General features: G+C 23.9%; 3 protein-coding genes across 3 annotated transcripts; all 3 read left to right on the plus strand.

Moving 5' to 3' along the window:
* Positions 1-96: 96 nt before the first annotated feature.
* On the plus strand, positions 97-1,779 carry OCT59_020320 (uncharacterized protein; the record flags this gene model as incomplete). The annotated part of the gene is made up of 7 exons (XM_066149110.1): positions 97-174; positions 258-403; positions 566-722; positions 811-1,151; positions 1,321-1,441; positions 1,603-1,639; positions 1,730-1,779. 7 exons carry the CDS (start codon positions 97-99, stop codon positions 1,777-1,779), a joined length of 930 nt encoding a protein of 309 aa, XP_065990057.1.
* Positions 1,780-7,223: 5,444 nt separating this feature from the next.
* On the plus strand, positions 7,224-9,333 carry OCT59_020321 (uncharacterized protein; the record flags this gene model as incomplete). Its single annotated transcript, XM_066149111.1, has 5 exons — positions 7,224-7,365; positions 7,455-7,931; positions 8,019-9,114; positions 9,191-9,220; positions 9,305-9,333. The coding sequence occupies exons 1-5, from the start codon at positions 7,318-7,320 to the stop codon at positions 9,331-9,333; spliced, it is 1,680 nt and encodes a 559-aa protein (XP_065990058.1). The 5' UTR covers positions 7,224-7,317.
* Positions 9,334-10,373: 1,040 nt separating this feature from the next.
* On the plus strand, positions 10,374-11,493 carry OCT59_020322 (uncharacterized protein; the record flags this gene model as incomplete). The annotated part of the gene is made up of 5 exons (XM_025333327.2): positions 10,374-10,471; positions 10,561-10,654; positions 10,730-10,878; positions 10,983-11,074; positions 11,159-11,493. The coding sequence occupies 5 exons, from the start codon at positions 10,374-10,376 to the stop codon at positions 11,491-11,493; spliced, it is 768 nt and encodes a 255-aa protein (XP_025187096.1).
* Between the last annotated feature and the right edge of the window lie 4,003 nt (positions 11,494-15,496).

Genomic DNA, 15,496 nt, shown 5'->3' on the forward strand with positions numbered 1-15,496 from the left:
AACTAAAATTACTGTAGTTATCACATTTATATTGTATTAATTGATGAGTATAGAATCATCAAAAATATATTCAAAAAAAAGCTAAGAAATAATAGTATGGAAACTTTGAATAAAACATCCAAAGAAAAGCCAAGAAATTTATGGAAAACAGTTAAATTTGATGATGAATACCAAGTAAATGAAATTTCACTTTATAATTTATTATAGATAATATGATTTAAATAATAAATAAAATATATTTTTAATCATTTATTTAGACTCATGTTACTGTTTCTTCTATTAATTCTGCCATTAAATCAGGAGAGATTGATTATAGAGTAATTTATATGGACGATATAGAAAAAAGAAAAGAAGTATATGGTATATGTGGGAATGTAGTGAGGAGAATTTTGGTGTCAAAATTGTAATGCAAAAAGACTTTTAAGGAAAATTTTATAAATTGGACTAGTGGAAATAAAGATATTGATGAATTAATACAACATTCGCAACTTAATGCTGTACATTCTCGAACAAGTCTTGAATGGATACCTTATGAGAAATTTCAAAATGTCACTTATATTACCAGAGGAGGCTTTGGTAAAATTTATTCAGCTGAATGGCCTGAAGGAAATATTTGGTATTGGGACATTGAAAATCAAAAATGGATCCGATCCACAAGTCGAAAAGTTGCATTAAAAAGCTTGGATAATTCTTCCGAAATTAGTACAGATTTTTTAAATGAGGTAACTAAATAAAAAAAATTAATTTATCATTGTTATGTTTAAATTGACATTATAAATTAAATTTTTTTTTTTTAAATTTAATTATTAGATCAAATCTTATCTTCAGATTTATATTTGGAGTATTGTTTTCTGCTATGGAATAACTCAAGATCCAAATACCAAAGATTATATGATGGTTTCATATTATTGTGAAAATGGAAATTTAAGAAATTTCTATTTAAATAATTCTAATGATAATATAAAACTTCATAGATTATCAAGAATTGCAAATGGACTGTTAAATATCCACAATGCTGAAAAAGTCCATAAAGACTTTCATTCAGGCAATATATTGGAAGGTGGGGGTATGTATATAAGTGATTTAGGAATGTGTCAACCAGCAAATAATAAAGAGGGAAATCAGATAAAAAAGAAGAAGGAGTTTATGGAGTATTACCTTATATGGCACCAGAAGTTTTACGTGGATATCAATATATAAAAGCAGCTGATATTTATTCAAATATTAAAAGAATGGAATAAAACACAATACGATGATGATGAAATTTATTCCCAAATGAGTGAATATAAAAAAATTAGAGAAAAAATTTTTTAAAAACAGATCAAATGAAAATAAGTCTGAAAGTATTAAAACTCATCCTCAAGCAATCTATACAAGTAGGCTTTTAAATTTCAAAAATCTTCCAGAACCAGTAAATTCGTCAGAATTATCATCATTTCAAGTTAATTCGGGTAAATCTTCAATTTTAATTATGAAAAAAATCTTATTTAAGTTTTAACAGTATCCAATTTTTTTTTAATAATAGATAATCATTAAATCATTAATACTTTTTATATTATAAATTATATTTTATTTAACGTTATTTTATTGTTTAATTTATAGTTTCGGAATGTTTTAGATGTTCAATTTAGCGAATCAGGTAAAATGATTTATTTGGAGTGATTTATTATTTTATTAATAGTTTTCTCGCCTAATTCGTCTAATTTTATTTAATTATTTCCAATAATAGATCTCAATAAAATTAATCAAGAAGAAGAAAATTTGAATGATGAGTCTTAAATTAGTTATAGTAGGTTTTTTCGGGAATAGTCAGAATAAATTTAAAGATAGTACTTATAAATAAACTTTAGTATTATGTCTTGGTGGAAATTTTTATGGGTAAGATCGAATAGGTAAAAAAAAAAAAATATATTAAAAAAGTTTATTATATATATTATTTATAGCTTATATAGTTAGACGCTCAACTTTGATTGCAGAATGACATCATGATAAAAAAAAAAATTACGATAGAAAATCCTTTAAGTTAGCAGGCTTATTAAACACATTAAGAAAACTTACAAACAAGCAAATAATTTTAAGTTTGCTATTACTATCTTTCTTTAAATGTAATTTATTTTTATATTTATTATTAGTTTTTTTTATCCGAATAAATTTTTAAATAAAAAAATTTTTTTTATTCTTTTTAAAAACTAGTTATCAAAGACTTCAATTAATCCAGAATTATTTTTTTGGGGTGGGGTTAAAAAAATCGTATATTTTCTTTCATGAAACAGAAACTGCAATCGTATCCGCAGTATCACCCCAGAAAAATATTGGTTCATTTATCATAATGATTTTCTTTTATTTCTTTCCAATACAATAAGTTTAATAGAATATATGTTCACGATCTTAAAGGGCAAAAAAATAATAAATTTAAGAATTTTATCTACTAAAATTCTCCAGCGCTAAATTTATTTGATCATTAACCAGTTTACTGACGAAAATAGAGAATTGAATTATATAAAGCTCCCGCTAATCACGGTCTCTAAATATAAGAATGTTTGATGATTATTATATTAAAAACATTAAGCGTTACTATTTAATTTTACAAATGAAAAAAATTATTTTTAATTGAAACGAAAAAAACTTTTTATTATAGATATGTAATAAGCGTCACTTTCACAAAATAAAAATATTTTTATAATAATTAATTCAATTTTTCAGCTTAGATGAATAATATATAATATATATAATATTTATCTTTTAAAAAAAATTTATATAATAATATCGTACTAGTTATTTTATATGATATCAAGGTTCTCGAGACTTGAGAGTTGAGATATTGAAAGATTCTTTTTTCGAGAAAATATTACATCTGTTGAAACAAGTAACATTCAATCTATGGAAATAACAATAAATAATCTCATAATATTATTTATTAATTAAAGTATTTAACGTCGGGTCATGACATTAACGATAACGTACTTTTTTAAAGAATCCGAAATGAAATTGGGATTACGCCTGTTAAAAAAAGAGAAACGTTAGATAACGTTTCTTACAAAAAAAAGATAAAAATTTAAGTTTCGCGACGATTCAGTTACATAGTCGTTATACAATGGTATCTTCACTTAATACTTTACATAAATAATCATATTCTTTAATTTATTCAAGTAACTATCATATTAAGTTAAAGATTTCACTTTCAAAACGACAAGATTTTCCTTTATTATAGTTCTGAAGAATAAAAGAACGGTAATTAACGATATTACTACAAAGTATTTTAGAATTTTGGCATCTATTCCCATCACTAGTAACGCTGATAAATGGTGTATCTTGCATTCTTCCTATATTTAAGGCTTTTTAATTCTTTATAATAATTATGAAAATGAACGGATCAAATTGTTTTGTCGTATTTTAGAAAAATAAAGTTAAATTATTCGTATCAAGAGAGGGAAAAAGTCGAAATGGAAATAAGATGCGTAAATATCCGATTCAATGTAACGTAAAAATTAGTATTTCACAATAACTTAACATCGGTCCATTACCATGCTATTTTTTTTACATGATCATTATATTAACATGATTAACAGTATTCTTCAATACGTCTTATTAAAAAATTTATATAGTATATTGCCGAATAAATATTTAATTAAGCTACCAAATTAACAAATAAATTTTTTCATATATAAAAGTTGTAATGAACAACAATCTGTATATGTTATGCCCTATTATAATAATAACGTATAAAATGATAATAATTTTTTTGTTTAATAAAAAAATACCATTACTATTTATAATATTATAATAAATATTATCAGTTTATTATTTAATTTTTTTAGCCCAAATCTAATAACAAATATTCTGGACTAGTATATTTAAGTTCTTCATTTGTTATCATAACTTTATATTCTTGAAAATCCCTAATATTGAACTTAAATTTTCTATCGCTACTTCATTATTATGAAATCCTATATAATATCTTGAAATTTTATTACCATTAGGTCCTAAAATATGTAAGTTTTCATCTTTATAAACTATAAACTATTGGTATTTTTTGATTTGATTTAATTATTTTATCAAGATTCAAGATTTGGTATTATTCTCCTCTTGTAATAAGATGAAATGTCTATAAATTTTATCTTAGCCATTCCGTGCTTCACGTATTTTATGCGTTACAATTTAGATGTCTATCATGTTCTTTATAATTATTAGAATAACGCGGCTGATTTATATAAGGACTACCTTAATTGTATTGTATAAGTGGGGACAGCTTTAGCACATGATAACTTTAATATTATCTGAATATATTTTAGTAGTAAACTTATATTGTATTGCAAATTTGAATGTATTGAATTTACTTTACCAATATTTATTAACATGAATACTTTACCATTTATGAATTTGTGGCAGATATTTTTTACGATGGAATTTCAAAAAGGGATATATTTTGTCAAATTATTCGACTCTCGAAATTTCTAATAAATTATTTTATAATAATATGATGCAGTCTACAAGTTATAAATAAGATGAATCGTCAAAACAAGATTATTCCGGAATTATAATATTATACTATTGTAACAAAATTAATACCAAAGAAACAATGTAATGTGAGAAATTGCCATGTTATTGTTTTGTATAAAATGTATATGAACGTAAGATGAATAGGCTAGATTTATAAAGTTTGAAAATTTATTGTATACACTAATAATAAAAAAATAGAGTAAACTTATTAAATTGGTTAAAGGGAAAAAATCACGTGCGATTAAGGAAAATATCACTTTTTTTTTTAATCATTTTTGTAAAATAAGTATTATAAATTTGATCTGAGAATTTAATAAAAAATTCTAACTTAACGTACTTAGGCAACTTGGTCCTTTGTCGCGTTCATTTAAAATCAGTTTTCACGTGTAATAAATACATTTATAAATATTAGATGACAATTAGTCTATTAAACTATCAACTCCAAAAGTAATTTGTATAATTTGTATATATTACAAGATCACTTTTCCAATTATTACGTTATATTTTACATTATATTACTGTTTTTTTTAAATAACTAAAAGATCATGCAGCCATTGTAAGACCTTGTGAAGTAAAAGATTTTTTTATACGCAATAAAAAAATAAATAATTGAACGAGTATTTTCGAGTAATAGTACATTAATTTAATCTAGTAATTGAATGTATTTTAATAATAATATTATAAATAGTAGTTGATAAAAATATTTTAAAATATCATTAAAACTTCTTAATAAAGAATACATTTCCATAATAAATAAAAGTACAGTATGCTATAATATTCTTTAACTCTTTACTTTATAGTGCTTTTATTTATCTTAATGAAACCCAAAATCATTAAAACTCCATAATAACGTTCACGCAACATAAGGAACTATAGCAAAAAATTCGTAAAATTTAATATATTGATTAAAAATTATTTTTTCGCCTAATTAAGTTTCATGATAAATGTGCATCCTACTATTCCCTTCTTTCTAAAAATAATAATAAATAAAGTCGAAAAACAAGTTTAAATACTAATTATTTGATTCAAATGTTAGTTTTTTAACTCCTTAATTTGTCTTCTGATTGAACTTTTAAGCAAGAAAAAAATTTTTTTTTTCAAGATTCTCCATGAGCTCGTCCATACCACCACCATTATAGACTCTTCATAAGTTTCTAGCTGTACCATCTCTGGCCACTTTTTTTATCACCAATTTTTTTTTTTACAGCGCTATCGTAGTTGCTCCAGGAATATTGTGGCTTGCGGCGACTAGTATTTGCCATAATTTAATTATATTTTCTTTACTATTTAGATTTGATGATAATAAAGGATTCGGTCTCGTTTATTCATGATTATTTTGTTAATTCAGAAAAACCAAGAAGTTTCGTTAATAAACAAGAGAATTCAGAAAAAAAGTTTAAAATGCACAGGGAAATTAAATACAAAAAGATGCACGTATAATTTTAGTAAATGACTCATCTTTCAGTCCGACCCATTATTACACATAGAAAATCCAAATATTTTTATTATATATTTACTTTGATATTGCAGCTCAACATTAGAATATTTCTCTTAATTATTATTAGTTTCGAATACATATAATTTAATTTATTTTTAATTTATTATATAGATTTATAGAATTAAGTCAAGAAGTACAGTATTGTTCATACTTTATAATAGCTAATTATTATCAGTTTTGAATGACAAAGTAGTATGACATCGATGTTCAATATATACTAATATTATGGAGTTGTAGAATTAATGAAAATAATGTTAATATTTAGTAAAGTTTCCTTTTCTTTGAAAGTTGAAAATTTAATGGTTAGTAACTAAAGAATAAATAGAAGTTTCACCTTAAACAAAAATGTTAATAAATCTACTTTATTTATAAGATAAAAGCTTTATAAAATTCAAACTATATACTTATTGGAAATAATTTACTTGCTTAAAAATATAAAGCTGTGTATAAAAATCTCGCAACCGTCACATCTATCATACAAAATATTAATTGATTGGTAATACTCTTATTCTCTTACAATCTCCGGATGACTTGGACGTACATTCGATCTTTTTTATATGTTGGTAAAACCGTAAACAAATGACATATATAAAAGAAGACTACAAATTATGATAATGTATGGAATATATATGAATATAGTAAATTAACGAGTCCATCATAAGCAATTTTTAACTAAAAAAAAATATTCCAGATAATGTTTAATTCAATTAATACAAATTATGTGATTTATAATTTCAGAATGTTAGATTGTCTTTTTTTTAAAAAAACATTTGTTAATATTTTTAATTATAGAAATGGATTTGTTAATACAAGAGCCACTATTTGAGTATAATCTTTACACTTTATTCGTTATTAATTTTTACGTCTCATCAAAGATTAGTAAGATTGACACTATTTTATTTTTTTAAAATACAGAAAAAAAATGTACATTACCAAAAAAAAATTAAGTTCAGATAAAAAATAATTTTTACTTCGCATACTTCGCATTTCAAGTATTTTACAAAATGTAGATCTCTTATGTAACCATCATTTTCCATCATTTTAACCATTTCGGGTTAGATTAGTTCTCTTTCTTTTTTATGATGATCAGCAGCTGCTTACGAATTTTCTTTGTCACAAAATAGTAATTTTTGTATACAATAGTAGTACAAACAGTAATACGAATAAGTAATACAAAAGTACGCAATTTATTGAACTTTCGTTCAATTAATAATTTTTTTCTTTTGTTTATAATAATTCTGGAATTTATTTTGAGTAACGTAGTTATTTGTTTATATAACTAAAATTAAAATTATAATCCACAACTCAAATTAATTAATATGGATGAAAAGCCAAAAAATTTATGGAATACTAATTATAAATATCAGGTAATAGCAATTTAATATTTTTAATAATTATAATTATTTTATTGAATTTTTGTAGTTAAAAATATTAATAAGTTTTTGTCTATTAAAAGATGCATGTTACAATTTCTACTATTGATTCAACTATTAAATCAGAAAATGTAGATGAAAGAGTAGTTTATATAGAAGATTTAGAAAAAAGAAAACAAGCATATGGAATATGTGGAGAATGTAAAGAACCTGGTACAGGAGAATATTGGTGTCAACCTTGTAATGCTAAAAGATTTAAGGATAACTTTAAAAATTGGACTAGTGGAAATAAAGATATTGATGAATTTATACAACAATCACAACTTAATGCTGTACATTGTTATAAATGTCTTGAATGGATACCTTTTGAAAAATTTCAAAATATCACTTATATTGCAGAAGGTGGTTTTGGAAAGATTTATTCAGCAGAATGGCCTGAAGGATTTATTTCTCATTGGGATATTGAAAATCAAAAATGGTATAGATACAAAGATTCGGATAAATATGCATTAAAAAGTTTGAATAATTCTTCTGATATATGTTCAGATTTTTTAAATGAGGTAATTTAAACTTACTTTGTCTTATATATAAAGATTGTTATTTGCATTCATTTATTAATAAAATTTTTCTTTTTTAATGATAATTAGATTAACTCTCATCTTCAAATTTATCTTAATGATATTGTTGAATGTTATGGAATTACTCAAGATCCAAATAATAAAGAGTATATGATGGTTTTAATTTATTGTAAAAATGGAAATTTGAGAAATTATTTAAATAAATCAAATAATTATATTAATTATAAATCAAAAATTGATCAATTACAACGAATTGCAAGAGGACTTTTAGATATTCATAATGCTGAAAAAGTTCACAAAGATTTTCATTCAGGTAATATTTTATTTAATATTTATCCATATATAAGTGATTTAGGAATGTGTCAACCAGCAAATAAGCAAAAAGTTAAAGAAGAAGGAATTTATGGAGTATTACCATATATGGCACCAGAAGTTTTACGTGGATACCAATATACAAAAGCAGCAGATATTTATTCATTTGGAATAATAATGAACGAACTTCTTTCTGAAGAAATTCCTTTTAATGATATTCCTCATGATGATTTTTTAGCTATTAAAATTTGTAAAGGACTTAGACCAACAATTTCTAAAGACATACCAAAGTTACTTGCAGATTTAATAATAAAATGTTGGGATGCTGAAATAAAAAATAGACCAACCACTAAAGAATTGTATCAACTATTAAAGAAATGGTATGATGAGATTGAAGAGATTGAAGGTAGTGAAGATAGTGAAGATAGTGAATATAGTGAAGATGATGAAGATGGTGAAGATGGTGAAGATGGTGAAGATGGTGAAGATGGTGAAGATGGTGAAGATAGCAAAGATAGTAAAGATAGTGAAGATAATGAAGATAGTGAATATAGTGGAGATAGTGAATATGGTGAAGATAGTAGAAATGGTGACGATAGTGAAGATGTTAAAGATAGTGAAGATGTTAAAGATAGTGAAAATGCTGACAATAGTCAAATTAGTGAAATATATTTTCAAATAAAAGAATGTGATAAAATTAGAAAAGAAAAATTCAAAAATAGATCAAATGAAGATAAATCCAAAAACTTCAAAACACATCCACAAGCAATTTATACTAGTAGACTTTTAAATTTCAAAAATCTTCCAAACCCAGTAAATTCTTCAGATGTACCATCATTTCAAGTTAATTCAGGTAAATTTTCCATTTTAATTAGTTATGAAAAAATCTTATTCAAGTTTTAACAATATCAACTTTTTTTTAATAATAGATGATGTCCCATCAGTATCAACAAATCTAAGTAAGTATAATCATTAGTAATAATACTTTTTGTAATTATAAATTTATATTTTATTTTAACATTATTTTGTTATTTAATTTATAGTTTCAGAATGTTTTGATTATAGAATTTAGTGAATCAGGTAAAATAATTTATTTAAAGTTATTTATTATTTTACTGATAATAATTTCATTTAATTGTTTTAATAATAGATCACAATTAAATAGGTAATTTAAATGATGAGTCTTAAATTATAGTAGGTTTTTCCAGTAATTGCATAAATATACGATATTTGACCTATTTTTTAAAAAATTGTATAAAAATATATAGAATTTAACCAAAAATTATCAACTTATATACATAATTATTATATAAAATAGTATTTGTAGTTAAATTGAATGATCGATGTGTGTTAGTAATAATTTCGATAAAGGTAATTTGTATAAATACTTTAAATACATAATAAATTTGCAAGTGACAAAAAATTCACAATTATAATTGTAGATCGAATTTCGTACAAAATCACGTGACTTTGTAGAATATCATTCGGATAAATATTTTTTCATAGGGTGTGTGTCACAAAGAAAACAATATGTATATGATATGCATAGAATGTTCATTACATCTTATCTTATCCTAAAAAGTTTATTAATTAATTAAATTTATGCGTACGTATGTGTTCGTGACAATATTTTTATAACCTTTGACCTTTGTTGTTGAATTTTAAATATTAATAAGAAGACAAATTTCTTAATGTCAAATATCGCAAAAAATTTCATTGGCATACCAAGGAATTTCTTTGTTCATAAGCCGCATTAACCTTTTCTTTTTTTTTTTGGATATTTTCGCAAAGATAAAATATTGTAACACACGTTATGTGGAACAATAAACCCTGTTAAACATTCTGATAAATAGTTACATAAAATACATAAATACCAATTAAATCATCATTCTATAAATAGATGAAACCGTCCTTTATCCTTAATAGAGTATTCAATTTAATAAAGTTTTATGCGATTGTTCCGTCTAAGAATTAAAATCACATTTCAAAAATAAACGATCAACAATAAAAAAAATTCCGAAATTTGACCAAATAGAATCGGAACAAGAGAGACATGAAAAGATATTGAGCTATTTATCATCGAATGATTTCGATTCTATTGATAGATTACATATGTATCATTTTCTTAAAAGATATATATTTCAAAACAATTTTTCTTCCCCAATTGAGGATAAGTTAATTAAAGGAGGGTGTAAAGTTTTGGATGCCAGGTAAATGATATTTTTCAAATGAACTTCCCAAATATTTCGAAGAATTTTATGGTGCATATATTTACTTAAATAATTATTTAATTTTTAAGGAGCGGCACTGGTACATGGTTATTAGATTTATCAAACAAATATGAAAATTCTTATTTTTTTGGAGTCGAAAATATACCATTATATCCACAAGAGGTAATAAAACTTATAAATTTTTAATTATGAAATAAAACCGAAAATTTGATCCTTTGTCCTATATAAATTTGATAGATAAAACCAAATAATCTTGAATTCATCGACGCCAATGTAACTAAAGGATTATCATTTCATGATAACGAATTTGATTTTACACATTTAGAAAATATGGGTCTTGTTTTAACACCAGACCAATGGGATTTTGTTCTTTCTGAGCTCATCAGGTATTTCTTTATTTTTTTATAAAAAAAAAGAAAAATTATCCACATAAAGATATACCAAATTTTGTTAATATACTGTATATATACTGTATATATTTTTTTAACAGAGTAACGAAACCAGGAGGATACATTGAAGTATCTGATAGACGGAATAGTAATAATGGCGAAGGTCCGATTCTTCGTAAAGTATCAGAAGCATGTAGGTATATTCTGATCTCGTGTTTTATTGTAATTATAAGATACCAAATTCTCACTTTCTACAAATGAACATAATCAATTCCAGTTTGGGCAACTCGTTCGAAACAAAATGTTGATTTTAAATTGATATATAATCTAGATTCAAAATTTGAATTACAACCAAATATAGGGAAAGTTCATCGAATTGAAAAAGATCTCATTATGGGTCCCAATGGTGGTAAAGCTGGTTTGGTTATGCAAGATATTAGTATATCTTTTTATGCATCAGAATTGGCAGTTAAAAGCCTAAGTAAAGAAATAGGAATTTCCGAAGAAGAATACAAAAATATGGCAGAAAAAGATCTAATTGAGGAATACAAACAAACCAGTCCTGTGATTACTCATGTTCGATTTTGGGCCCAAAAACAATTATCGCAATAATAATGGTTATTTTTTTTCTTATGAATAAAAAAAAGATACGAAAGAAAATTTTTTTTCAGAAATCTAGTGTAGTTATTGTAAATGGATTAAATCACTGATCCGTCTAAGATTGTGCACTATCGTTATATTAAAAATTGGGATAAAATTTAACGTTTCGCGGTCAATTGACAATATATACACGAACACTATAATTACGAAAGATTATTTATATTTTGTATAAACATAATACATTGTATAAGAAAATAGAGTAAGCAAAAAAAGCTACACATTTTGTTATGGTAAAAAAGAGTTTACATTGTGCAATTATGATAGTGCCGCCAGTTTATAACTGGCGAAATACCAATTAGTAGCCAGGTGATAAAATACGACAGGCTGACTAGACTAGTCTGACTTTTAACAGATTATCTAAAAACGCGTGATATTTTCGATAATTACAATAACTATTGATTAATCATTGACGCGTTTTGTAAATAATTATGTAATTATAACGCCAACGCCAACTTTCATAAGCTTAACCAATCAGAATTTGAGGATAATACACATATATAACCCATCTATGCGAAAATTAAAAATCTCAAGCCTTTTTTATTTATTTGCTGGCAATATAAAAAAAAATGGCTTATCGACATACTATTCTTCCTCTCTATTACAACCCAGGCCTTTCACCATGCAGCAGGACTGTATGGTTTCTTACTGGGTTTCTTTTCGGTACTTTGGTTGTGTTGGCCTTTGGAAGGCCATCACTTTTTTATGATTTCTTTAATTTTCTTTTTAACCCAAAGATAAGATTTTCTGGTAATTTTTATCTTTAAGGGGAAAAAATTTTAGTCGATCATCCCATTTTGACCAGATTTTCGCCAAAATTTTCCCATTCCATTTTTAAAAATCACCACATGCACAGTTGCCGTGGATACGAAAAAAATTGCCTTTTTGGTAAAAAAGTCTCCAGTTAATCTTTATATTATTATGTACTTGTACATGTACATGAACATGAACATGAACATGAACATGAACATGAACATGTACAGTACATGTACATGTACAGAGAAAGTGAACATTCACTATGGAAACTTTTTGCGCTGAGTTTAACTGTGCTGCTCAAAAAGAATGTTAATTTGACAGATCATGAAATAGTATGTTGATCATTTTTTATTAAAATGTGAAAAAAAAAAAATTTTTTTTTTAATCAAAAACGTCAAAAATTTGATGTTTTTGTAATTGAAAAATCAAAAAAAAATTAATTTTTTTTAATCAAAACGTCAGACTTGACGTTTTTGTGATTGAAAAATCAAAAAAAATTGATTTTTTTTAATCAAAAACGTCAGACTTGACGTTTTTGTGATTAAAAAATCAAAAAAAAAATGATTTTTTTAATCAAAAACGTCAGACTTGACGTTTTTGTGATTAAAAAATCAAAAAAAAATGATTTTTTTAATCAAAAACGTCAGACTTGACGTTTTTGTGATTAAAAAATCAAAAAAAAATGATTTTTTCAATCAAAAACGTCAGACTTGACGTTTTTGTGATTAAAAAATCAAAAAAAATGATTTTTTTTTGATTTTTATTAGCTAAGAACATCAGACTTGACGTTTTTTTTATTAAAAATCAAGAAAATTTGATTTTTATTAGCTAAGAACGTCAGACTTGACGTTTTTGTGATTAAAAAATCAAAAAAAATGATTTTTTTTTGATTTTTATTAGCTAAGAACGTCAGACTTGACGTTTTTGTTATTAAAAATCAAGAAAATTTGATTTTTATTAGCTAAGAACGTCAGACTTGACGTTTTTGTTATTAAAAATCAAGAAAATTTGATTTTTATTAGCTAAGAACATCAGACTTGACGTTTTTGTTATTAAAAATCAAGGAAAAATGATTTTTATTAGCTAAGAACGTCAGACTTGACGTTTTTGTTATTAAAAATCAAGGAAAAATGATTTTTATTAGCTAAGAACGTCAGACTTGACGTTTTTGTTATTAAAAATCAAGAAAATTTGATTTTTATTAGCTAAGAACATCAGACTTGACGTTTTTGTTATTAAAAATCAAGGAAAAATGATTTTTATTAGCTAAGAACGTCAGACTTGACGTTTTTGTTATTAAAAATCAAGGAAAAATGATTTTTATTAGCTAAGAACGTCAGACTTGACGTTTTTGTTATTAAAAATCAAGGAAAAATGATTTTTATTAGCTAAGAACGTCAGACTTGACGTTTTTGTTATTAAAAATCAAGGAAAAATGATTTTTATTAGCTAAGAACGTCAGACTTGACGTTTTTGTTATTAAAAATCAAGGGAAAATGATTTTTATTAGCTAAGAACGTCAGACTTGACGTTTTTGTTATTAAAAATCAAGGGAAATTGATTTTTATTAGCTAAAAACGTCAGACTTGACGGTTTTGTTATTAAAAATCAAGGGAAAATGATTTTTATTAGCTAAAAACGTCATACTTGACGTTTTTGTTAGCTAAAAATCAAAAAAAATAGTGTACTTTTGTAAAAGTATACTAATAAATTAATAAAAGATTTTTTTATAAACAATAGATTGTGTTTAGTGAGATTTATAAAAAAATTTAATGAGACTTTTTTTTAATAATAGTTTGGTATAAAAAAATTTTCTAGGATTTTTTTTTTAATAATATAATGGTATAGTACAATAGATAGATATAATAAAATTTTCTGGAATTTATTTTAATAACAATAGGTATGATAACATTTTTGGTGATTTTTTTTTAATATTAAACAATAGATTGGTATCATAGTACAATAGATTTATTTAATAAGATTTTTGTGATTTTTTTAATAACAATAAATTGGTAATAACAATCATTAACTTATTAAGTTAATAATTGTTTTTTAGTAAAATTTTTTCCAGTAATACTAATACTACTAATAGGTAATAGATAACTTAATAAACTTTTATAAAATAGATTAAGATATATAAAAAAAATTTGAGATTTTTTTAACAATAGATTGGTATAGTACAATGAATAGATATAAAAAAATTTTCTGAATTTTTTTTTTTAATAATAGATTGATATAAATATATTTTCTGAACTTTTTTTTAACAATAGTCATTAGATCAATATAAAAAATTTTTTGATAACAACAGATTGGTATGTTATAACTTATAATGGATAGATATAAAGAATTTTCTAAGATTTTTTATTAATACAATAGATCAGTTTCTGGAATTTTTTATGACAAATTAATTGGTATAGTACAAAAGATACTAGGTATAAAATTTCTTGGGATTTATTTTAACAACAATAGGTATGATAAAATTTTTGGTGACTTTTTTTTAATAACAATAGATTGGTAATAGACAATTATTACTGCGACTAGTAATTATTGAAAACCAATATGATTTGCCAATTCATTATCAGTTCAGTTTTTAATGTTTTTGCAACATTTTTTATTGTCTATTACCAATCTATTGTTATTAAAAAAAAACACAAAAAATTTTATTAAATCAATCCATTGTACTATACCATCCATTGTACTATGATACCAATCTATTATTGTTATTAAAAAAAAATAATCACCAAAAATTTAGCATACCTATTGTTATTAATATAAATCTCAGAAAATTTTATTATATCTATCTATTGTACTATACCATTAAAAAAATCTTGGAAAATTTTTTTATTAACCTTATTAAATGTAATCTATTGTTTTATTTATATTACTTATCAGTAATATTAGTGTTACTGTGAACTATAAAAAAAATCTTACTAAAAACAATTATTAACTTCAGTTAATAAGTTAATTGTTTATTACCAATATATTGTTATTAAAAAAAAATCATAGAAAATTTTTTTATACCAAACTATTATTAAAAAAAATCTCATTAAATTTTTTTATAAATCTCACTAACACAATCTATTGTTATAAAAAAATCTTTTATTAATTTATTAGTATACTTTCAAAAATAAACTCACTCACTATATCCAAAAGTACACTAGTTACTCTTTATCATTTAGTTCTAGATTTTTATAAATCGGAA

Source organism: Rhizophagus irregularis, chromosome 3 (genome assembly GCF_026210795.1).
Source record: "Rhizophagus irregularis chromosome 3, complete sequence".
Classification (NCBI taxonomy): Eukaryota; Fungi; Glomeromycota; class Glomeromycetes; order Glomerales; family Glomeraceae; genus Rhizophagus; species Rhizophagus irregularis.